At 34.2% G+C, this 27,284-nt stretch overlaps 1 protein-coding gene across 1 annotated transcript; it reads left to right on the top strand.

The window, feature by feature from the left end:
- Positions 1-472: 472 nt before the first annotated feature.
- LOC113499851 (steroidogenic acute regulatory protein-like) lies at positions 473-25,834 on the top strand. The gene is made up of 12 exons (XM_026880416.1): positions 473-699; positions 3,885-3,965; positions 4,440-4,588; positions 5,011-5,169; positions 5,766-5,819; positions 6,184-6,322; positions 6,857-7,026; positions 16,552-16,707; positions 19,283-19,387; positions 20,118-20,323; positions 22,645-22,757; positions 22,992-25,834. Exons 2-12 carry the CDS (start codon positions 3,893-3,895, stop codon positions 23,099-23,101), a joined length of 1,434 nt encoding a protein of 477 aa, XP_026736217.1. The 5' UTR covers positions 473-699; positions 3,885-3,892; the 3' UTR covers positions 23,102-25,834.
- The last annotated feature ends 1,450 nt before the right edge of the window (positions 25,835-27,284 follow it).

Raw genomic sequence — 27,284 nt, 5'->3', positions numbered from 1 at the left:
AGCATGTGGAAATGAATCATCATTAAAATTTTATTTCGTTGGGCGTTGTGCGAGTTTTGTAATGAGGTACAACATAAAAATAAAATATCCAACTGCCCGCCGAAATTAATAAAATTAACAAGCTATATTGCCTTTTCTACGTTTCGTTACACTTACAAACTGTTAGCAAAGCGGGAAAACGCAAGAAACATGGCTAACTTTATGATTATGAGAACAAAATTTATTTTAATATTATAATTAATTCAGTTGTCATTAATACGAGATTTAGGTAATTTAGGTCTAGTAACTAAGTTTTAATAAGTTATCAAATACTTGTGAAACGGAACGTTAATGCTACTGATAGAGAGATTGTCAAACTATGCGTCAACTTTTCGCGTTTCATTTCTATTAAATAGAATTCTAAGCATGTTCATATTGCTGTTCCTGTTATCCTCATGTTAAATTGCTATTGCTATCCTGTTGTCTGAAGACTTGGAACGACCCCCGAGATTGTTCAACACCAAACTGAGATTTCTTTTCATCTTTTGTGTTAATTTGATAACAATTGGACTGTTTGATAATAATTTCTAATTGGTATAAATATAAAACGATATGTAGCTTAGATTATATCATTTTGTGACAGCTGCATTTATGTCAACGCCCAGCGAGACATGCATTTCGTAATTTAAGTGTTTTAGTGTTGTTGTTAGTACAAAACAAGTAAGTCTTTGTTGTATTACGATTTTTTTTTAAATTAGCATTAATTGAATGTCACATACGCCTTGCGTAGATTCCTATTCAAAACCTTTGTTTGAACAATGATGTAAAAAACGAAGTTTAAGGGTGAATATGATGGTTCATTTAATTTATCTTTTGAAGGTCAAAAAACACTTTATGTTGTTTTTGCGTAATGAAACCTTTACGTAAATCGATCGATTTGAACATCTGTTATGTCAGGAGAACAGTGTTAATTCAATTTATTCAATTATCTTACATTTGCAACCTATTTTGTTGCCCTACATATTTTATCAGTATTATTATTAAACATGACCATAAATCAAAACATATGTGTATAAATATATTTACATATTATCTTATCTCTTTAAACTCGCTTTAAAACAATTAATGATGGAAGTAAGTTACATTAACCCTTTAACTCATTCACATTTCATACAGAATTTTGATATAGGATATCTTTATTTCATTGTCCAAAATAAAAACGTCCTATATTTTTTAAACAAAAAGAAATTATAATGACCAACAACAAATAACAATGGATGACTGTATATTATTCAATTTAAGAACATACCTTACCAAAAACTATCATAGACTATGTTACTATCTTTAAATAAGGTTTTATGAATCACAGTTACAGATTAAAAATATTATATTATGAACGTATTAATGTTTTTATGTTGTTCAGGGTTGTATGTTAACTTTAAGTTTGGATCTTATAGGGACATGTATATCTTTTGTCGACTAAAAACACTCCATCCCTTTCTAACATCTAAACCAGAGTTGTGGTATACTTGTGTACCTTACTCTTGTTATAGGTGATTGGTCTTTAAGAAACAATACAATTAAAATGGCTGTCTAATAATAGAAAATCATAGTTTTACTAAAGCAATACTTTGATAAGCATTTTTATCTATATATACACTGAAGAATCTTATTTGTAATAATGTATCTTGATTTTATGTGTGTATCTCACTAAACTGCTAACAATCTGGTCAAATTTCGATGATTAGTTTTGCATGCATATGATTGGCACTGGATGAGCGAGGAGGAATGAGGTGCTTGTGGCTAAGCTATAACCGCATAAGTGAATCGATCACAGGTTAAGCTATGCTTGACGCGGTTGGTCTTGTCATAACGAGTTCCTCCGTGTTTCGGAAGGCACGTTAAATTGTGGGTCCCGGTTGTTATTCCTACATCTTTAACAGTCGTTACAAGGTAGTCAGAAGCTTGAAAAGTCTGACAACCAGTCTAACCAAGGAGTATCGTGTTGCCCAGGTAACTGGGTTGAGGTCAGATAGGCAGTCGCTCCTTATAAAACACTGGTACTTAGCTGAAACCGGTTGGACTGGTAGCCGACCCCAACATAGTTGGGAAAAGGCTAGGCCAAAGATGAAATGATGATTGGCACTGGATGGTTTAGATTTACAAACCAGCACAGCAGGACAAAGTTCGACATATCAAATTGTTGTTTAATAAAGTTTTAATCACTTCATAGGTTAATTGTTTGTTTTGTTTAATGATTTATCTTCCTGTTATATTGCTTATAGTTGAATTGTAATGAGTTTTCCTTCCATTCATAGTATGTACTAGCTGTTGCCTGTGACTTTGTCCCCGTGGGTAGAAGGTATAAGTTATGATTTATACCTGCCCTGTTTTTTTTTACATTTTCCATTGTATCTTCGCTTCTATTAGTCGCAGCGTGATGGTTTATAGCCCAAAGCCTTCCTCGATGAATGGTCTATTGAACACAAAAAGATTTTTCAATTTGGACCAGTAGTGTCTGAGATTAGCGCGTTCAAACAAACAAACAAACTCTTCAGCTTTATATATTAGTATAGAAGTATAGATATAGATATAGATTAATATAACAACTAGTTGGAGCTTATTTTCCTGCTTTGAGTTGTTGGGTAATCATAGCAAAAGTGACCTAACACCCTCTTTAAATATTTAGTTGCAGATAAAGCGGTGTTTATCTTCCAAATCTCTAATAATCTTGCCATTAGAAGTAGTGATATCCTCTCTGCTATAGAAGAGGATAGAAAGAGATAGCATAGGGTATTTGACTACATATATATATGTTGAATACATATTTTTCCTTTTATTACAATTTTAAAAATTAAGGAAGATAAAAAGCACTTCAATATGGTAGTGAGAGCTAAAAACGTCACTTGCTAGTAAAAAGCGTACTGGTAAGTGACGTCACACGAGATTTTATAATCACAGTTCCCCTTAAATTTTTTGTTACTGAAATAAAATAAAAAATATTTATTCGATTTTTTTAGAAATCTGCCGTATGGACTTAACAGTTTTATTTTGTCAGGTACCCTATTTCTATCTGAAGATATAAGATAACCTATACGGTTTTATCAAAACTGAATCAGCAATTTAGGAAAAAGATATAGCACATGGAAACCTCGATTCTGAATCACTAATAAATTAGATATAATGACATTGACATTCTAATAGTTTTTATATAAATATTCTAAACATATTTGCCATTGTAACATCTGTTTTGCATTATCATGTTTTTTAATTCATTCAGTTGTTATCAAGCTCCGATTACAAGTTGATACAAATACAATATTTATGAGTCATTGTATTTTTGTTGTATTGTCTCTAGTAGTCTCTACCAAAAGAAATTAGGTATTCTATAATGTCTAGAGTGCTTTAGTTTATTTTTTTTTTTGCTTAATAGCCTACTTAGCAATATTTTTTTCTTAAAAAAAATGTGTCGCGTTTAAGAAATTAATCCTAGTGTCTCAGCAGGTTTCAAAAACATTCAAATCACATGCACAAACACAACCAAGACAAATATATGCGAAACCTCCCGCGACACAAGGATTGAATTCCCTCAGAATTCAGTGAGCTGCGAGAGTCGTTAATTTTAAGAAAAAAGAATTAAATATTGAAATCAGCATTCAAATTCTATAATACAAGCAAACACTAACATATGGATGTTTATCTAAAAGAAATATATTGAATTTGAATACGAAACAGCCTTCTAATTAGCACTTGAGTCATGTCGATTTGAATCCATTCACATTTTGAGCCTCCAATGTAGTTGTCATAATCCATAGCTACTTTTGATACGTTTTGGAGTCAACCGTCGTCTATATACGTAAACAATGTAGTTAGTTAATGAACTAATGATTAACTAATGGTTCCAGAGGGCGTGATGTCGCACCCACGCTTCAGGGAGGCGGCTGAGTCGCTACTCAGCAGTGTTAGCCCTCATCACAGGACACTAAGTAAGTCTCTTCTCATTTGTTTATATTCCACAACTTTCATACAACGCCATCGAGTTCTACTGAAAGATTCGGTCGTACAGCCCAGCGGTTTGAAGGTGAAAAAACCATGTAAAAGTTTTTTCTTTTCAAATGACTGTGAAGGTTTTACTGACTTTGATAAATGAAGATGTTATTTATTTGGACCTAATCTACCCTTATGTATGGCGGTCCAAAGTGAATAACAATAGTAATAAAATTACTCCGCCCCCTACTGGATTTCCAATTTTTATGTTGGAAAAATGCTAAGAAGAATACGAATAGTGCCAATTCAATCCAATTTCCATTCACTTATTATCCATTGTAAACAGCAGAATTGTAGCTCTGGCATGACTTGAATATTTTGAATTCCCCAATACAATGACTTAGAAAAAGTGACATTAAGCATGCCTTAGCATCGAACCTGCACCTCAATAATGCCTATTCTCCTCGTTCCAGCGCACTCGCACTCCCTGAACCTGGTGTCTGACGACCTGGTGGCTGGTCACCGGCCCCAGGGCAAGATGTCCACGGTGAGGAGGTTCTTCTGCCTCTTCGTGACCTTCGACCTTCTCTTCACTAGTCTTATGTGGTTGATATGTGTTATGGTGAGTAATATTGGATATTAATGTGGGGATGAAAGGACTGAGTGAGAGCGGGATAGTGTGAGAGACATGGGAGGACATGGTCTTTGGGTGGGGCAGCAGTCAACATATCCCCCCCAGGTATTATGTTTGTTCTGGCAGAACCTATTTAGCACATCTTCTACAAGATTATTTTTTGATTCGGCGATCCTCGTTCTGGCCACACTTAGCATACACAGGCCTCTTAGACGATTCATGGTTTATCGAAGCCACGTTTTTAACCCATGTGCTGAATGATCACTTAGGAAGTTGTGAAATGAATTAGTTTGACTTTCAAAAAGTACCACATAGTAGCGTTATTTGAATAAAATATTCTATATTATGTTTGGTCCCCCTACCTCAAAAACTGCTGAACCTTTATCAACCAAACTCCCATTTACTAACAGATGAGAGGCGAGACGCTCCGTCAGATAATGGACACGGAGATATTATCCTACAACGTAAAGACGTCGCTGTTCGATATAGTGATGGTGGCTGTCTGTCGGTTTGTCCTGCTGTTGCTGTTCTACGCTGTGCTGTATATTAATAATTGGAGTATTATTGCGGTGAGTACTTTATTATTGTCATTATTGATTTTGAAAATAGGGAAGTTCACATTATTTTCAGAATATTAGTTTATTTCCTTACAAGATGTTTAAAAAAAACGGCTTCGAGTTACGGAATTAAATGCTTGTGTCGCAGGGGTTTCACAAACATTCAAGTCACATGCACAAAGACACCCAGACTCAGAACAAGCATTCGTGGATCACACAAATGCTTGTCCAACGCGGGGATCGAATCACACATCGCGCTCAGTGGGTTTACCATGGTGACCTAAACCACTCGGCTATCCGCTCAAACAAAATTTCATACTTTGCATATTCTTTCTAGTCGTACAACAAACAGAACTATAAACATGCAGTAAAATGTGACGTCACTCCTTATTACAATTATTGACACGTTATTACGTCACAAGCCTCAAATCTTTATTCAGTTAAGAAGAATACTTAGTAAAGCGTGACGTCATGAAATGTGGTGATGTTTATACCATCGTATATTCGGAATCCATGTTATGTCGTTGGTATCCCGACTGTCATATATCATGTTAGCCCACTGTTGGGCTTATTCGTGTAAATGAATTGATAAGCTGGTTTTGTTCCAGTTGTCGACGGGGTGCACGTGTGCGTTATTAATAGCAAAAGTATTCGTATTTGATGTAAGTATTTATTTGATAACATCATGTCTTTCGTAACCTATTAGTTATGTTTCATTAAAAGTTTACATGTTCATAAAAATAAATAAAATTATGCTGTCACTTTGTAAAAAAAAAACTATGGCAGTATATCCCACTGCTGGGAATATATTTTGGGATATTGTGTCTTTTCCCAACATTAAGACGCAATGCATACATACTTTTATTTTTATTTTCCTATTGTCTTGGAGGTTTCGCAAACATTCGAGCCACATGCACAAAGACAAAAACTCGAACAAGCATTAATGCATCACAAAAACGCTTATCCTTCGCGGGGATCAGTAATACAAACACATCTATATGTTTGTAATGTTTATATATTCTCAAGTGGGTGAACGCAGTCCAACCGGTATACGAAGTCTTCCTCATATTGACATCGTTCACCCTGGCGTGGGGCGAGGCCTGGTTCCTGGACTTCAGGGTGCTGCCCCAAGAGCTGCAGGCCAAGCAGATCCTCGAGTCGATAGGTATGTGGTAGATGAAGATGAGAGTTGAGGTTATGTAGCTAAAAATAAGAGTTGTGAGATGATAAGGTGCAAGTAACGAGGGTAAAAAAGAGGAGCTTAAAACTATTTCGTACCCAAAGGGTAAAAAAGGGAAATCTATTACTGAGGTCTGTCCGTCCGTCACCCCGCTGTATCTCATGAACTGTACAGACAGATGATGATTTATTTTATTGCTGCTATAACGACAAATGTAAAAATATAAAGGAGGCAAAAACACTGTTTTGCTTATTTTTATTTAGTTGGGACCTCTCGAAGTCCATTTTTCTAACCCCCGTCCCAAAAAGAGGGGTGTCATAAATTAACCATGTATGTTAATCTCTCTTATCTGTCATATCGTCATAGCAAAGCGACATGTTAAATGACAATCGGTCGTGCCATTTACAAGACCCCCCCTCCCCTCAAATTTCTGATGGCTCGACCGATTTTAAAAGTTTTTATTGTCCCAGGTTTATGCTTTTTCTTAAACTTCATCTTATAACACCTCCCCTCTTCCAGTCCACACTGGGGGTCCTTCTGAGCGTACCCCCCTGTTGGCCGCTCACGGGTCCGCGGGGGGCCAGTCCTACGCCGAGTCCACCGTCAAGTGGTTCTCGCCAGTCGAGACCCCCGAGTCCAGCCCCCGGCCCCGACGACCCGGGGAACAGGTTATATTGACGCAGGAACAGGTGAGTGCTGACGTAACACGGTTTTTGGTAACATTTGGGACATGTACGAAAGAAATTCGTTTCGTATTCAAGGCTATTTCTGTCTTTTTTTAATTCAATCCTTATGTCGCCGGTGGTTTTCACAAACATTCAATTCACATGCTCAAAGACACCCAGATTTAGGCAAGCATCAAACCCGTGTCACCTACCCAATTGGTTCGCCATGCGCCGCTAGCTGAGATCGTGCAGCCCAGTGAAATTTGAGGCAAAAGAACCATTGCATCATTTTTCAACGTAATCACGTAGGTCCAGAATTATATATTTAACATAAAAACGCTAATCAGCCCTCATTTAAGAAATTGCTCGTCCAAAAAAAAAACTACATCTTTCACACAACGCCATCTAGTCTCAAACTAAACAAAGCTTGTATTATGAGTACTAAACAACTGATAAACTTACTTATATATTTCTAAATACATTCATAATGTAGATAAATTACACCAAGACACAGAACAAATTATCGTACCCATAACTCAAACATTTGATCCTGTGTGGGGATCGAACCCACGACCCCCGGTATAGCAGTCAGGGCCACTAACCGCTAGACCAACAGGTCATCCAAAAGATACTTTACTATCTATAGATATACCTGCACAGCAACAATGTATCATTAATTAATATCCCGATCGACTAATCTGCATAAATGTCTCAATAAGGACAAATACAGTTTGGATCAATTGATGCCAATTCATATTTAATTTTTTCGACCTTCGAGACAGTTGTGTTAAGTATTAGGATTAAGGATTGAGGTGACCTGAAATAACTACTGCTTAGCTATACTCCATTTTTTAAGTACTCAATAGTCAATAATTTATTACGTTCCATAATGTACATGACCGTCTTAAATATATAATGATACAGAACCATTACGGACCCTGTCGGGCACAGCAATATCTTAGGAGAGAGGAAACAGTAATAGCCTCATTTTTAATAGTACACGTATCTAAAATTCTATTTTATCTTTCTATGTATTAAGTGAATGCACGTAATATAATATAATTTTGTAAATTTTTATATATAATGTCTAAGAAATATATATTATAACTAGCTGACCCAGCAAACGTTGTTTCGCCGATTTTTTTTTCTAGTTGTATGTATTTTTAATGCTACATTATAAAAAAATGAAAACAAATATTTCGTTCAAAAAATAAAAAAAATAAATTTTAGTGTGGGCAACCCTTGTCACTTAGTGATATGAAAAATAGATGTTGTTCTCATTCTCAGTCCTACCAAATATGTGTACAAAATTTCATAAAAATCGGTCCAACCGTTTCGGAGGAGTACGGTAACTAACATCGTGACACGGGAATTTTATATATTAGATATGTATTTATGTTGGTATTTTATATTTTTTATAGTACATAAAAGTGAGTGATGTCCAGTTAGCTCTTTCTTTTTGATACCCTATAATGCAGTAAACTTTTACTATTGACCCCAACATTGAACCTAACTCATCACACTCAACATTGAACACATTGCCCACTAAACCATTGCTCATTGTTATACAAAAACAACTCTATAATGTTAAATTCGTGACGTCTTTTCTTGTCAATAATTGTTCGATTCGCAGTGACCAAGGTCAGAACGGTCCATATAGCGTACAGTGTTGTGCAAAATAATGGATCAAGTATTTACAATTAAATTAGCTTTTCGCTGGCGACATCGGTTATATCGCGTTTCCAAGAGAACTCTTCAAAAGTCCGGGATAAAAACTATCCTATGTTCTTTCTCAAGGTCAAATCTATCTCTGTACCAAATTTCATTAAAATCAGTTGAGTGGTTTAGACGTAAAAGCGTAACAGACAGACAGAGTTACTATCACATTTATAATATTAGTAAGGATTTATGCAAATGTTTACTCACGCGTATTTATCAAGACCGAGTATACTCGTTTGTACGTTTTAAGAAAAGGCATTATTTTTCCCACGTTTTTATAATAAACTCACTTTCATGTTTGTTTGTTTGTTTCTCGTTCCGGTTGGATTTTTGTAACTCAATTTTGAGGCACTTCCCGATAAACTAGCAGGCTGACAATTACAATACAATCATATCAATGACAATACAATTTACTATAAAAAGGCTGGACCGTTTTTGATGATATATGAATAGAGTGATATTTAAAAAAATATTATAACTTACAAAGAATCTATATCTCGGTGTGTATATTTGCAAAGAAAAAGATATTTAAATAATATTTTACGCTGTGGAAGCGTTACAACGCATTATATGGTGTATATTTTATTTTATTTTATTAGGGAAAACAAACAATTGTACAATTTGTCTTACTTGCTAGATATAGCATCTCTTTTACACCATAGCAATAATAAAACTATAAAAGGTGATAGAAACCCTTCAGCAAAAACTACTTGACTACTCAACAATAAAAAAAGGAGTGACACTTAACTTGCACGCAAGTGTACAACACTTAATTTATATACTTCGTGCAGCGCACGCGTCGTGCCCAGTCGCGTGCTCGATACGACACAAACGTGTGCATCGTGTTGTTTCTAACGTATTTATTTCATTATACGGTAAATTTAACTCATCTTTGCTCGCGGCGTCAAGTGTGTGTAACTCTTGTGTAATAACACTAATAACACAGCTGTCATTTGTGTGTCACTGTCACACTAATTAAGAAGCTAAACTTAGCTATAATTGCATAAGTAGGTCGATCACAAGTTAAGCTAAGCTTGACGCGATCCGAAGATGGGTGACCATCTTTGTCATAACGATTCCCTCCGTGTTTCGGAAGGCACGTCAATTTGTCTCGGCTGTTATTCATACATCTTTAACAGTCGTTACAGGTAGTCAGAAGCTTGAAAGTGTGAAAACCAGTCTAACTTAAGGGTATCATGTTGCCCAGGTAACTGGGTTGAGGAGGTCAGATAGGCAGTCGCAGTAAACTAGTACTTAGCTGAGTCCAGTTAGACTGGAAGCCGACCCCAACATAGTTGGGGAAAGGCTAGGATGAACACACAAATGAAAGTTTCAATACGATTGCTGTGCAACTAGAGTCAGTAATGTAACGTTTTAAAAGTGCCTGAGAAACGGCCTATTTGAAATGAAACTTTTTGATTTGATTTGCTTTCACAATTCACACATAGCACCGCGTGCATACATGAGTCGAACTTTCCGTAAATATCGCGTGTACTTATTGTGTACAAGTGATTGAACACGTGAATATTTATAGTACTTTGTTTTATCAAATTGATAGTTCTTTTTATCTTGAGATTTTTCGGGGTACTATCGCGTACAAAATCGTGTTTTATTTTTCGTTTTTTGGCAAGTGATGATTGTGTTTTGTTAGGTTTCCGTTGCGTTTGTTCAAACTGATATTTGTTTTTCGTAAATTTGTGACTAATGAAAAGAAAATACTGCTCATGTCCTCGAAACAGTTTACATTTATCGTAAAAAATAAACATAATTTATTATCTATTAAACGTCTGACGTAAACAAAACCAACGTTCAGGGTAACTGCATAATATATTAATTTGTGTTTTCAATCAGAATATCTTTTGGTTATAAATTCGCTTATTAAATAAGGTTATTTTCATGATGTCACATTAGGAACCTACAAAAACTAGGGTAGATAACCTGAATACTAAGTTAAAATAACAATAGCTGAAGAGTTTGTTTCTTTGAATGCGCTAATGTCTGGAACTATTGTCCGATTTGATTAAATCTGTCAATGTTAGATAACCTGTGTGTTTAGGGAGGCTATAGGATATAAACGAAAATGAAGATTTATAAGAGCAGAGCAATAATAAAGTATTTTACAAAAAACAAGGAGAATTTGCATGCTCTTAACAACTTGTCCCGTAACTTAACAACGCGGATGCAGTCGCGCGCAAGAGCTAGTTTATTAATAAAAAAATACTATAATCTACAAAGAAAACATCATCAATAAATCTAAAACAACGCTTTTTAAAATCTCCGTCCGGCCTCGAATCTAGCACTTTAGACTTGAAAATGATTCATACGCATATTTGAACTATTTAGTATGCTATAAAGTACCTAAGATCTGCTAAAAGATAAGAATATAAAGGAAATAGGTATTTATTCTAGACACGCAATACTTATGCAATGTATTCAATACTAGCTGTCGCCCACGACTTCGTCCGCGTGGTTAGAAGATATAAGTTAGGAATCTTTGAACAAAAGCCCTCGAAGATGAATATTTCTCCCTGTTTTTGCCACATTTTCCATTGTATTTACGCTCCTATTAGTTGCAGCGTGATGTTAAATAGCCTAAAACCTTCCTCGGTTAATGGTCTATTGAACACAAAAAGATTTTTTCAATTTGAGTCAGTAGTTCCTGAGATTAGCGCGTTCAAACAAACAATCAAACAACTCTTCAGCTTTATATATTAGTATAGATTAGGAGGCCAAAAACAAAGTAATATGAATATTACATTTTTAACTACCGATTAAAAAAAAAGTGTTTTCAAGTTTAACGTTTTGGTCTGTTGCTCCATAGCAAAATATTTTGGGACTCCTTTTGCACAATCGTGCGACAGCATAGGCTAAATGCAATGTTTATAAAATTAAATAAAAACCAAATTTTCATTTACTAAATAAATTCGACAAAGTCCTAAAACAAATTTAATAGTAGCTTATTTAAAAAAAAAACCTCATAACCACATAACACAAAAACAAAAATTACATAGACATGACTCTACAATATTTTTCTAAGACCCAAATTCACGTCATCAAAAATATACCAGTGTAACTATTGACTTTTAGCTTAATATCACGACTAAAATAAACAATTGACAAACAGTTCTGTTTACGAGCGTACAGCGAGCCTACGTAATGATAGCACAGCGAGTAAAGATAAAATAGTATTACTACGAGGTTCGTAGCGAACGCACGCATACCGCGGTAATTTATCACGTGTTAATTTTTCATTTAAAATATAAATAAATATAGTTTCACTGTGAATATATGTACAAGGTTCTGAAAGTCGATACGAAAATTTTATGTTATAACTTTTATAATGCGGATTTATAATTATGTATAATAACAGTTTATTTACGTGTATTTATCGGGATTGTTAGAATAGTTTCGGAATAAACTGGAGTCTTTAATCATGAGCTAGAGTCTCGAGTTAATTGGTCCAACTTTTCGGGTTATCCCGATAAATACGCGTGAGTAAACCGATATTTTAAATAATATTATCAAAGGAAAATAAATAAAAAATGATAAAAATATACTTGTATATGTGGTTTTTGGCCCTCAGTAAAAAATCGTTAACTTTTGTATTGTTAATTATATAAAAAAGTGGTTTAAAAACGGTAATTTTAAATTCGTTGACAGTCGTTAATTCATTAAAATTCTTAAAACTAGTTTATAACCACAAATCGAATGAACCAATCAAATAATGAAGTTTTTATGTTAAATATGTTCTATCATTAATAATGATTGCAAAGAAGAAAATAGCGCTAATAACCTCGAGGTTACTCTGTATAATATCTATTTATTTTCATTGGACAGTATTTGAAAGACAAAATGAAAAACCAAAAGTCTCTTTGCATTAGTTTATTAAAGAAGAAACATAGTAGACATTTTTCAATGCGAGTTTTTGGTGCTTATTATTGAACAGCTGATCGCTATACCTTCGCCAATCAAGACAGTTATTTAATTAAACAGTCAGTCCATGGTTTCAAAATAAAATCGAAAATATTTTTACTATGAATAAATTATACTCAATCTTCGTAATTTCTTTTCTATAATAAAAGTTATTAATAAATATTAAATAATAAATAGTTAATTAAAAATAAAAATATTTCCATTTATAAAAGACAATAACCAATACATTACATCCTAAATAACAAATATTTGTTTCAAATCCAAGGTCGCCCACAACAATATAATAAACTCCGTTCATATTTACATATCTCCTAGTAAAAGTAGGTCACTTATCTGTATGTATATCTGCGCAGCGGTGTATACGAAACTAAAATTAAAAACACAGCTTAATACAAAGGAATAATCAATTAAAGATATGTGCCCCAATTCTGCTATTTACAATGGTCGATGAACAAATGGCAGTTAAATTAAATTTGAAACTATTCCTATTCCATTAAGCATTTTGACAACACAATATTTGAAAATACATTGTATTGACAGTGAGTGTTTCGCCCCGTATTGAATTTACAATTATTGTATTGGCAAAATGCTTAGGAAAATACGAATAGTGCTAATTTAATCCAATTTCCATTAATTCATCAGCCAGAATGTAAATAGCAGAATCGGATCCCTGTACTGAATTTCCGAATACATATTTTTCTGAAACGGATAATGTCATTTTAATCCAATTTCGTTATGTTTAATAGTTTTAAATTGAGGCTCTGGTATCAAAAGTGATGCATCATTGCCGGCAATGTATTACAACTTGTCCAAATAATGCTCTTACCAACTAAATCAGTTTAAATTCCAGTTTGTTGCCAGTTTATTTCATTTCTTGCGTGAGATATATGACTCAGCTCTATGCAAAGTACAATGAGAGTCTATAATTAGACACGTCTTAGTCCAAAGGTTGTCTTGCAGAAAAGTATATGCAAAAACAACGGCCTTGAAAACCATACGGCGTTTAGACGAATGATTAATGCGATTATATTTATATTTATTCAAAATAGTACTTATAGACGTCAGTTGCCTATATTAAGTTGTTAAAATATGACGAACTTTTGTGTAAGAGATAACGTTATGTGTAGTGTATTGCCGTCTCGCTTTGTCAGTATTGGTAATTTTGACTGTTAGCAAACGTGTTTCATTATAATAATTAAAAATATATCTGAGGAGCTCGTGGCTAAGCTATAACCGCATAAGTGATTCGATCACAGGTTAAGCTATGCTTGACGCGGTTGGTCCGTAGATGGGTGACCATCTTTGTCATAGGGAGTTCCTCCGTGTTTCGGAAGGCACGTTAAATTGTGGGTCCCGGCTGTTATTCCTACACCTTTGACAGTCGTTACAGGTAGTCAGAAGCTTGAAAAGTCTAACAGCCAGTCTAACCAAGGGGTGCGTGTTGCCCAGGTAACTGGGTTGAGGAGGTCAGATAGGCAGTCGCTCCTTGTAAAACACTGGTACTTAGCTGAGACCGGTTGGACTGGTAGCCGACCCCAACAAAGTTGGGAAAAGGCTAGGCCGATGATGAATTAAAAATACATCTAGCTTAAAAACACAGTCGTTATAATATTCATATATAAGACGTGAATGTTTTACAAACTTTTCAAAAATTACAACGTCGACATTACACGATGAAACATTTTTGAAACAAACCAAAAAACAATTTGATTCAAAAATGTCCATTCGTCTACCCTATATACTAACTTAACCAACATCTTTTACAAAATAGTCTACAAAAACAAAAAAAAAATAACACGTTGACATCAACGAAAATCATAACAGACAATACCAGTGCCTAAAAAAAAGTTAGCAATCCAAAATGGCGGCTACATCATCGGCTTTACCGCCACTGAGCGACCCGGAGTTTGAGAAACGCGTCGAAGAATTATCAGATGTAAAAACTCAAGAGGAATATGAACAGAAAGTCACGAAATTCGGCTTTTCACTCACAAATTGGATGAAATACATCTTTAATACGCATCAGGAGGAGTTTCATGCTGAATGGTTGACTGTAAGTTGAATTTTAATCGTTTTAGTATAAAGAAATAAGGTTGAATGCATTTTTTTGGTACTTTTTGTAGGTATAGCTGACTTTGACAGGGGTATTGTTTACCAGTTAAACAAAAGGTAGACATTCCTTGTGAATCGTTCCAAAATGTCGTTTTTACTACCTCATTTTACGTGGAATACTAATATTATTAGGTCCCATAGAAATTTCATCAACTTTTTCTCAGTACCTAGTTTTTATTTACTTTTGTTGTTAAAAATATATATTTTTCGGCACTAGCCCGCCACGCATGCCCGGCATTACAACACTTCTAAGCTAAGATCTTCAGTGAACTTAGTGCAGTGGATAGTATCCCTGACTGCTAACCGGAGCTCGTGAGGTCGATTCCCGTTCAAGACAAAAAATCGTGTGATAAACTTAGGTGCTTTTTTGGTATTTCGTTGTTATTTTCAATGTATAGATATGTATTTATATAAAAATATATATGTATAGTTATGATGTTACCATACAGGTCTAATTTGAAACCAGAAATCCTTGTTTGCATGTGAAAAAAATGATCCATGTAAACCAATTTCCTTGCATAATATTAGGCCTAGGAAAAAAACTGACGGTCAATAATCGCATTAAATTCAATGCCATTCAACAAATCCAAATCCGCTTATAAAATAGATAATAATTAGGAAATATACATGTTATCACACATAATTATATGCAGAATTAATTATATATTGATAAACATGTTGCAATCAGCGAAATCTGTCACGAAAATAGATAACAATAATGCTGACCTGTTGGTCTAGTGGTTAGAGGCCTTGGCTGCTATACTGGAGGTCGTGGGTTCGCTTCCCACCCAGGACAAAATGTTTGTTTGATGAACTCGATCATTTTTACTATGTCTGGTTGCAATTTATCTATTATTATAATATGTATGTATTTAGAAATATATAAGTATGTTTATCAGTTATCTTGTACTGTTTAAGCTTTGCTTAGTATGAGGCGCTCTGTGAAAGTTGTTGAAGATATTTCACTATATCGATTTATAATATATTATGTTACTTTAACTCAACGACCTATTTTTCATTTGCTAGGCTAGGGGATATCTAGCTCTTAAAAATAGCGTATTTTTATACATGTTATGACATATTATCTAGGTCAGGTATTTAGTCAATTCCAGAAAGAAAGTCTTTATAAAACTTTGTTAGGTACTTAGTGAAATGGGTAGTTAGCTAGGCACAATCTTCTTCCGTTAAAGGGAAGGTTTGAGCCTTGATAACCACGCCAGCTCACTGCGGTTTGACGATTTCATATTACAATATTAGGGTTTCCTCACCATGTTCTCATTAACTGTTTGTCACTGGTGTCTTAGAATAATTAAGATACAAAAGTACATATCTGAAATAGACACATCGATACTTTGCCTGCATTGGTTTAGAACCTGCACCTCGTGCATACAAATCCATGCCACCACGACTGACAATTTTGCGTATTGAGTAGGCCAATACCGCAATCGATTGTAATTCAGTGAAAAATGGTGCAATACAGAAATATGATCAGGAATCAATACACACAAATCAGCATTTGTTTGATCCACGAATACTTGTCCTGAGTTTGGGTGTCTTTGTGCATTTGACTTGAATGTTTCTGAAAGACCCCGCGATACAAGATTTTAAATTCCTTAAAACTGGAGTCGTCTATTAATTAAATGAGAGATTAATCCGCTACTAAATCTCTATCCTGGCTTTAAGCACCCCAAAAATGTCTGCAGCTGTTCCAATTTCCTCACAAATTTTCCTATATACCTTCCCAGTTTTGAGCAACCCATCTGAACTTACATTCTTCTTTCCCAGATAGATGAATACAAAGCCCAAGCGCACGAGAGCATGCTGCAAGCGTGGAGGATAGTCAACCTCCAGAACTGGCACGTGGAGAAGAAGGGCTCCCACAAGGGGGACATCGTGGAGTCCAGGAGGACGGAGCAATTCGGGAAGGTGTACAGGTTTACTGTAAGTATTTCACCTATACTTAGGTTATAAATAGGTTCGACAACTTTTTTCTGACCAGTATACAATAGTTTTAAAAATTTCAATTGAGTTTGAGGTTTCTTGTCGTTTCTTCTCCATGAGAATGACATTTTGGAACCTATAGGTTGTATTGTAACTTTTTGAAAGTGCTTTGAAAAAGGTCTGCTTGAAAGTTGAATTAAAAACTTTTGATATTTGTTTTCTTTTAAAATAGAGATTGAAAGGGATATAGCAAGTTCAAAAAAATATATCTGAATTCCTCCTTTATTTCTCACTTTATCAATTCGCGTCACCCCATACAACAATCTCAACATGGCCCATTCATCATCATCAGCCAAGATTTTTCTCAACTAAGTTGTGGTCGGCTCCCAGTCACAGCTAAGCAGTAGTATTCTACAGAGCGACTGCCTCTCTGACCTCCTCAACCCACCTGCACCGATTTTCATAAAATTTGAATTTGAGGATTTTTTTAATTTGATTTTTTAAAAAAAAAATCGGTTTTTTTTTCATCGGCCTTCGTAAATAGTTGTATTGGGGCCCTGTTATAACTTAACAAACTCATTTTAACATTCAACAATATTTCCCTTATTTCTATCATACATACAAGCTGCAAATTCAAATGTATTATAATATTTATAATTATCTTAAGAAGTAAGCCGGTCATTCGCATGGCTTATTGTATGTCTACATACATTTTATATCTTGTGATAACGCAGTCGTGTGCTTCGCATGCATGCAGAAAGTGGGACATAGTCGAAAGGTCAATGGTTCAAGATAGACATGTATGTTTTAATGAACCGTCTTTAAAGAGGAGGTTTCATATTTTGCCATATTAGAAGAGGTATTGTTTATTGTTATGTACCATATTTAATTTAAAATTTAATTTAAAGTTGCCACTTAAAATTTATTATTAATATTCGACCATAAGTTTCAAAAATAATGTAGATTTCAACATATTTTTGTTTGTAACTGAGATCAACGCATTTTTTTAAAGAAAATACTTTCTTATTTTTGGGGTAGCCTAGTTCAGCTTCGGTATCTGTCACGCTATCTGTCAGTCTGTCCGTCATCTTATTTTTGGGGTAGCCTAGTTCAGCTTCGGTATCTGTCACGCTATCTGTCAGTCTGTCCGTCATCTTATTTTTGGGGTAGCCTAGTTCAGCTTCGGTATCTGTCACGCTATCTGTCAGTCTGTCCGTCAGTCACCATTCTGTATTTCATGAACCGTGATAGCTAGATATTTGTCATTTTCACGGATGATTTATTGCAACAAAGAAATAATTATTTTGCACGGAACCCTTAGTGCTGCTAGTCCGAGTCGCACTTGGTTGGTGTTTGATACCCTACAGGCAATTAATGCTAGAATTTGCTTAAAATCTATGTGGAGAAACAAAGTGTGCCGAGACAACTAGTTTTATTTATGTCTACTATAGGTCCATCTGTACTTTGCGCCAACATCATCTTCTTCTAATATATAAAATTCCCGTGTCACGATGTTAGTTAACGTACTCGACCGATTTTTATGAAATTTGGTAAACATATTAGGTAGGTCTGAGAATAGAACAACATCTATTTTTCATACCCCTAATTGTTTAGGGTTGCTCACACTAAAAAAAAAATATTTTGTTTTTTGGACGATTTTTTTTTATAATGTGGCATTAAAAAATACTTACAACTAGAAATAATTTATTAGGCAAAACAACGTTTGCTGGGTCAGCTAGTAATATATATTATGTAGGTATTCCAGTTTAGTAGTTAAAACCTACCATTACAAAAACAAGAAAAATATAACTACGATACCGCTAATCCATAAACCTTTACAGATAATTAATTTATAATCCTATTAAAGTTTTAATCAGGCTTTAATTATTTTTATTAATCATTCAAACTATGCAGTAGGCTTATTATCGAGTCGTCATCAAGGTTTTATTTAATAATAATGAATGGCTAATCGTTGCATTCGCTTGGTAACGACGAAATGTTTTTGATAAAAAATTGATATAGGCTTAAAAAATACAAGATAAATTTTATAATCAATTTTTTATGAGTTAAAAATATATTTTTTTAAATGGCGCTTGCGAAATAAACAGAAAGGGGTGTTAGTTTTTAGGATACTATAAGCACCCATAGAGAAAAATCCGGTTAGGTTAGCGATATTGTGGATCCCGTACATTAGGTTAGAGTAACTTAACTGACGGAATGCCAAATTGTGGGTCCCAGCTGTTATTAGCACACTTCTGACATGTGTTACGCCCGTAAAGACAGTCAAATTTTGTAGCTTCCGACAACCTAGTCAGGAGCTAGAAAGTCTGACAACCAGTCTAACTAAGCGGTATCGTGTTGCCTTTAACAGGGTTGAGGAGGTCAGATAGGCAGTCGCTCCTTGTAAACTTAAACTCGCCCCCAACACAGGAAAAAGCTACGATGATAATTTTTAGGATTCTCTGAGTTTTCAAATAGATTTGGTTAACTTACTTTGTTCCATCATTGTTTTTTTTTAGTTTTCTAGCTACTATTTTATTTCCTTTTTTATAATTATTTCTTTTCTGTTTTCCAGGGTGTAGTAGAATGCCCGCCGAAGTTTTTATACGAAGAATTCAAAGACAATATCACAAGACTGCCCGAGTGGAACCCTACTATATTAAAAAGTGAATTAATTAAGGTTTGTACATAATCTTCTAATATATAAAATTCCCGTGTCACGATGTTAGTTACCGTACTCCTCCGACACGGCTTTTATGAAATTTTGTATACATATTGGGTAGGTCTGAGAATAGAACAATATCTATTTTTCATACCCCTAAGTGATAAAGAGTTGTGCACACCAAAAAAAATATTTTATTTTTTGGACAAAATTGTTTGTTTTTATTTTTTTTATAATGTGGCATTAAAAATACATACAACTAGAATAAAAATATTCGGCAAAACAACGTTTGCTGTAAGCTAGTAATATTATATATTTCTTACATTACTTACTCATATTAGGTGAATTATATCACCATTACAGAGGCCCTAAAACGATAACTGATAAACAGACTTGTGACCAGCCAAGTTTTAACAATACTCCCTTTAGATGGTATAAAAAGGTGAAGGTCAAAATGTAAATATATGTAATATAATAAAAAATGCATTTTAAAATGTCCCAAACAGTTATGAAGATGACTTTGACCGTTCTGCATTTTAACTCAGGATAAACTTAAAAAAACACTTTTTTTGCGCGGATTGATTCAGAATTATATGAAAAACCAGAATATAAAATCGTGCTTATCACAAAGAACTTATCCTGGTCGGGAAGCGAACCTACAACCTCTGTCACAGCAATCACTAATCACGTTATCAATCACTAACCACTAGACCAAAAACCCAATAAAATACAAGTCATTCCTCTCCAGGAAATCAGCCCGGGTATCGACCTATCGTACCAGGTGACAGCTGGCGGAGGTCGCGGCATCATCGCGGCTCGCGACTTCGTGATCCTCAGGCGCACGGCGCCGCTGTCGGCCGACGGGCAGGTCGTGGACCGCGAGCCCCACAGCTACATCAGCAGCGGCGTCAGCGTCACCGTGCCCGGGTACCCGCCGCACAGGGATATGGTGAGGTGAGTGCCAGGGGATTTTTATTTTCCCAGTGTTGGGAAGAAGTGGGTATAGTGTCACAGTTTTGAGAAAAAGTGTCCCAATGCTGGGCAAAACTAGTTATAATGTCACAATGCTGGGCAAAAGTGTCCCAGTATTTGGGAAAAGAGTCCCAGGGTTGGGAAAAAGTGTCCCACTGCTGGGATATCGTGTCCTGTTGTATAGTTTGTAACGTCGTTTCTTCATCACAATTATAGCTCTTAGGGAGTTGTGAAGGGTTTGCAAATTAAATTGATGTGCTATGCCGAAACAGATTTTTTATAAAGTGCGTAATTTAATTAAACAACAAATAATTAAATTAAAATCGAAGTTGCTAACGTTTTTGGCGAACAACAATTTATTAGGTGGCTATTGTTATTGCTAATTATTTTCCATAGCCTATTTGAAAAATCCTTCTTCTTATTATATTATATTATCGGCCTTATGAAAATTATAACCTTAAAACAACCCCATATAAATATTTGGCTTGTTTACTAAACAATCAATAAACTTTTAAGTAAATAAACAAAGACCCTCTTTTATTGAATAAATTCCTGTAATTACATTGCTATAAGTAATTAACCTCAATTGATATAATAGACATTATTGTGAGTACATAAGAGTCATTATTGCAAGACATAAAGGCCTTGTTATTTTAATATGAACTGTCAACTGAGTTCTTTGCTTTAGGGCAACGGTTTAGTTTTTAAATATAGTAAATGTATCCGCGACTTCGCGCGCTTTTGAAGGATTAACACCATATGTAAAAAAACACGCTTTGTTCCCATTTTTTCCAAACAATGGCCATATTCAACCATTCACCAACAATTTGTACAGTGCAGTACACTATGTGTTTCATTAAATAAATGAACCTTTATCCAGAAATTATTAACTAATACCAATATGATATCGTGTCACAGAAATATCCCTACAACCTTCATCTTCCTAGTTCTTAAATTTAAGTATGTGTATGTAATATTGTAATATATCTTACGTATGAGTATCATTTTCCTTAGTATGTAAATAAGTAAGTCTACATATTGCACTTTATGTATGATGTATAATTGGGATTTTATTTTTATATTAAGATAATTTTCATGATTATACACCGTGATTTTTTAGTCGTCTTACAAAAGCAGCCCAGTTCATGTATCCAATGACTAGAACACATTCAATTAAATGCAATTTTTATTCAATATTATGATGTAATTCGTAGTTTTTTAGAAACTTAGCTCTGTTGCGAGCGCGGTCCGAGCCTTGTAACAATGGTGAGGGGCGCGGGCGGCGGCGTTTTTATCATTTTGAAGAGTATATTTCAGATTTCTCTTATTTAATTTTCTTCGTACTTATTATCTTAGTTGATGATAAAAAATAAATAATCGCGCCTACGGGTATTTTACGTCGGATACATGAACTGGGCTGCTTTTGTAAGACGACTAAAAAATCACCGTGTATTATGACTTTTATTTTTAGGTACACCTACCTCTTTATATCACCGCATCACCCTATGGTTGACTGGTAGAGAATGCCTCAGGCATTAAGTCCACCATTGTACAAATATTGTATAAAAAGTGTAAATAAATAAATAATTAATAAATATTAATTAAATTCTCTATAGAAATATTAATCTAAAGTCACGCAACAATTTGCACCTGTTTCTCATACATCTACGTTATCAATGAGATAATTGCATGATTGAGCGATGTTTCAATCTTTTATTCATTGTTTTACTGAATACGCATTGTTTCAAAGCAATTTCAGAAGATTTATCTATATTTACCGTTATTTTAATAAATAAATGATAGATATTAAATTGTAGCTTATGCTGGCAACCTAAGTTATTGTGGTACAAAGGCAAACCTATCTGAAATTGCATTTTAAAATAGTAGTTAAAATAGTTTATGTTTGATCTTAGACAGGTCATACATTTTTTTTTATTTATAGTGTTAAAATGCTAAAGATATACAATATTTTATAAATAACATAATTCAAATATTTATTTAACTTGGAATCAATTCTCAATTCTTCTATTTTTTCATGTTTCTTATCTAAAAACTACGAAATGGGTGAACCGATTTTGTTCATTTAATGTGAAATAGCTGTCATTTGGTCCCATATAATCATCACGTTTGGCTCCATAGTTTTTTATTTAAAGTCGGTTGTATGTTAAAAAAAAATGTTATTTTTTTTTTGTTAAAACACTCAGTCGTCTGTAGTTTTCTAATGTTAAAAAATCCAAGATACCTAATAGAAAATTCCACCAAGGACATTGTGATTTAAAAAAAACTTGTTTTATACTTTTCAGAGGTCAAAATAAGACTGGTTGCTGGTACCTAAAGCCGCGCTCAGTTCAGCTGCCGAGTGGCAAGATAGAGACATACACGACCTTCCAGTGGCTCATGTGTTGTGACCTTAAAGGTATGGAGGTTTCACGTTATATTATAAATCTTTAACTAAGCACTTGGCTCAATTACAACTGGACTAGTTGATCAACAAAACCTATTGTTTCGGCAATGGACTTCATGTTGCTAGCAAGGCGGGCAAAGAGGTCCTTAATGAGTGATTTATGATCGATTCACTGATACAGTTATAGCTTAGCCACGAGCTCCTCCGACAAACAAATAAATTAACAATCCTTATTTAATTTTCCAGGCAAAATCCCTCAGTTCGTCCTAGACGCTGCGTTCGCGACTGTCATGTTAGACTATATAGTGCACGTCAGGAAGTTCGTAGCTGAAGCCAGGGCTCAAGGACGGTTCTAACCAACCAAGAACCATCAACCATTAACTTCGGACCTGCAGCAGACAAACAAAACGGTGATGAAGGCAACCATGCAATACGGGTCTTTAGCAACCAGTATGCTGATGGCAACCGTCAACCATTGACTACAGACCTTTAGCAACCAATGGCTACAAAATAATGCAAGTCTTATGAAGTTAAAAATCATGTTGGTTATGGTTATTGGCAACCAATCTCTAGAAGGATAGACCTCACTGCATATTTTGTAGTTTTGGTTATATAAGTATTTACAACATTTTTTTAATATGTTGTCAACCAATAACTACAATTATTATAATGGCAACCCAACTGTTGTAAAGCTACGGTTAGACGAATAATTTAATTTTAGTTTTTTTTTTAATATATAGCAACCAATTACTAAAATATATGTTATATACCTTTAAAACTATGGTTTAAAATGAACTACGTATCTACTACCACGTGTTAATGTAATATTATAATGGCTGTGGAAGCGTGACAGAGCTATACACGTGTAGATAGCTATCTCTCTCACACCCATTGTAATATTACTTTAAGACGTGATTGGGTAGTACTTGGTTGCTAAGCAACCGTCTCGTTATTAATTGCAATAGACACATTGAGAAGCCTTATCAATGACTGAATTAAACTAAAAACTTGTAAATAAGATAAATAAACTCCTTTTAATATATAAATAAATTACCAATGACCTTGATTTTAGATTAATATTATGTTTATTTTGCCCAACTTTTTTATGTAGCCCACTGTGGTCCACTGTTACGGTATATCCCCGGGTCTATTAGCCCAGGGGCCCCGAGACCTCGGCAACAAAGGAGTGGGGGCCCCCTGGGTTCAAGTTATTTTCATTCAGTGAAAATTTATCGAGCTTTTTAGATGCCTACTTTGGCCACAGTTGAGTGCTGGGCCCCTAGTCATAGTGGTGGGCCCCTGGTCCTAGTGGGCCCCTAGGCACTGGCCTAAACTGCCTTATGGATAATACGGCACTGCCTCCGCATTAATTTAACGTATCAATCGTTATCTTGCTTTTTTATACAGCCCACTATGTCCACTGCTGGGCTAATGTCCCCCCCCCCCAAATTCTTCCACAAGTCTCTATCCTGGGCCTCATGGAACGAGTCTGCGCGGTAAGCGGCCTCCCGCTGTGATGCCGTCCATCCGCTGTCTCCCATAGTGTGGTGACTTTGGCCCAGCGATCACTGTCTATGCTAAAGTGACCCCATCCATTTTATTTTTGAAGTCTTTGCCGACGTATTTAATCCCAGTTTTGGAACGTGGGTTCAAGGCCTTGTGACTAACAATTAACTGCTGTTTCCAAGTCAGTTAATTGTTCCCCCTGAGACACACCGAACTTAAGTGTTTCGGTGGTTTTCGTTAGTTTCATTGTAGATCCTGGCTTACAGGAGTTGCAGTGACGGGCATGTCTGGCAGGCTAATGCTACAATCTTTCCGCTATTATTATAAAAACTAATATGTTGTCTGTTTGTTTAATTGTTACTCCTATTTTTAAACCTATACCATAAATTATTCAAAATTTACCCATAGTTAAAAAAATATGAGAACATGAGTTTTTTGCGTCGATTCAAAAATCTTTAGAATTAAATGTTACACGTAATATTAATCTAAAATTCATGATTAAGTTACTAATTATTAATCGTAATTATTAATGACTCCTCATACAATTAGCAACAATAGTACAATCAAACGCATATAAGTAACAATGATTTCTGTAAACAATTTTTACTAGTGATGTTATATAACTCTGTAACCGAATCTATCGGATATGCCAGAAAATAAATTTTATGTAAACGAAATTTTGTATAAAAGGCTCTGATAATTTCGGATAAATCCGAAGTATAAAAGGAACAATTTATAACCAGTCTTGAATTTTCACTTTTATTTTGCTTATCTTTAAAAAAAATACTTAACCGAAACTAGTAAATAATTCGTAATCATTTAAATGTATCCGAAATTGCATATACATAACATCACTAACAAAAAACAGTGTTGCTATATACGTTTGATTGTAATTACAAAAGCCATTATTTACCACAGATATAAGTTACAAAAAAAACTGCATTTATAAACCTTTATATACAAGTTATTCAAGTGTAAAGTATTTACATCGTTGACTCACGAAAAGTATAAAAATTTGGCATTTTATTTAACACCTTTATAATATTAATATCATTACAAAAACAACACAAATAGATTCAATCACTAAAAAATGTCTAAATTTTTTTGTTTATTTTTAAGGTGTGGCAACACTCATACATAATTATGCTTAAAGTGTTGCCATTATTTTATTTCCGTTTTCATGACCCTCTCCAATATTTTTATATAAAAACACGGTTCTCATAAAGCTTACATTCTTCCAACGCTTAACCTTGGCAGACCTTGCTTAACTTACTACGCTGTAATGACTTAAGTGGTACGAATATTCGACTTACACAGCAAGGTTCGATTCCCGATTCGGACATCGCTTAGCTTACACCAATAACTAAAACATGACAAGTGAATGATTTGAATCAACGACAAACACTGAAATGCTACTTTAGTTTGACCGATGTACCCTTTAAAGTGTCAGAGACAGAATGTGACTTAAAGTAGTCTTATGTCGCAGTAGCGTTTCAGTATTGGGTCACGAGTGATTGAGAAAAGTCATTTATATACAAAAATAGTTAATCCTAATTATGTATAAATCAATATTTAAAAATGTATTTTTTAGTTTTATTTTTTCTATAATTTTGTAAATATTTATATTTTTGTTTATATTGGACTGTTATTGGTAAATTGACTATATTTTTGTTTTGTTATCATTTTATTCGACGATTTTTTTAGAATGAGTTCTGCTGTAAAATAAGGGTATTTTTTATTAGCAACAAATGTACAATATTTATTTTATATATTCTAATAAAAATAATGTTGTATAAAGATTGTATATATTCTAGAACCAGTTTTTGAATAAGTATATTAAAAAAGTATTGGAAACGCACAAAATTCTTCACGAAAATTATGAATTAGTATTATAATTTTAAAATACCCACATTTTACAGCATACTTGGCAAGAAGTTTATACACCACCCACCCTTTTAGAAAACCGTTACGTTTGCGAACATTAATCGATTGTAAATTTGTATAAAAATTGTATAAATACTTTGACTTGTATGTATAAATTTTAGGCATTTTATACACAGAAAATGGGCCATTCAAGTTCCTACTGCTCTCGCAACTGCAACATACTAATTTCAATAGGTTTCGCGCCCAGTTTAAATTTATACAAAATATATACACACTACTCAATTAAATCATGAGCTCTCACATACTCCTTAATCATAGCTGACACAGCTTGCAAACAACTCTTAAAAATTTTGGATATACTCAAACCATTTTTAGTTTGACTCAAACCTACTTATTTTTAATCAAACGGTTTGTTTATACAAATACAAAGATATTTTTCAAAAAGGGTCCATCCTCAAAACAATTTAGGCAATGAAATATGACGTAGTTTGCTAGTTGTTAGTGCATCTGTCTACCCTGTAATTAATTAGCGTGATTTAGAAATAAATTATATATTTATTAAAGGTGTCTAATTTGCAAGTACATAGATTTAATTAATATGTAATAGTTTTAAGACAAATAAACGATTTTTTATACTGCTTTTGATTTTACATTTTAGTAACCCCTTTTTTTTAAATTTTGACACACTAGCACAATAGCGAAGGCTCGTGCATTTTGAGGCCACGTAAATGATATTCAAAATTATCCTACTAATATTATAGACGCCAAAGATAAAGATAAATTTATTTTGCAAATATGGGTACATGTACAAGATGTCAAGAAATACATTAAGCTCTGTCATAATTTACCTTGCAGGCATGCAAAAATAAAATATAAAACATTTAGCTTAATATCTAAACAGTAGATACAATATAGTAGTAAATAAAAACAAAGCAAGTACAACAAAAAAAAATACGTTTAGGAATTCACTTAAACTATAGTACGTTTTAGCCACTAAAAATTTTCTCAGTTTTTTTTAAATAATAAATTTGTCAGATCTTTCCAGCTCTTAGGTATTTTATTATATATAACTGGAGCCTTGCAATAACTCTTTTCCGCTTAAGGGCTGTTTTAGCTGATTCTAGACATAACACGCTGCTATCACGTCTG

The sequence above is a fragment of the Trichoplusia ni genome, chromosome 13 (assembly GCF_003590095.1).
Source record: "Trichoplusia ni isolate ovarian cell line Hi5 chromosome 13, tn1, whole genome shotgun sequence".
Classification (NCBI taxonomy): Eukaryota; Metazoa; Arthropoda; class Insecta; order Lepidoptera; family Noctuidae; genus Trichoplusia; species Trichoplusia ni.
The sequence above is the reverse complement of the archived record's forward strand: the minus strand, read 5'-3'. Positions and strand labels throughout refer to the sequence as shown.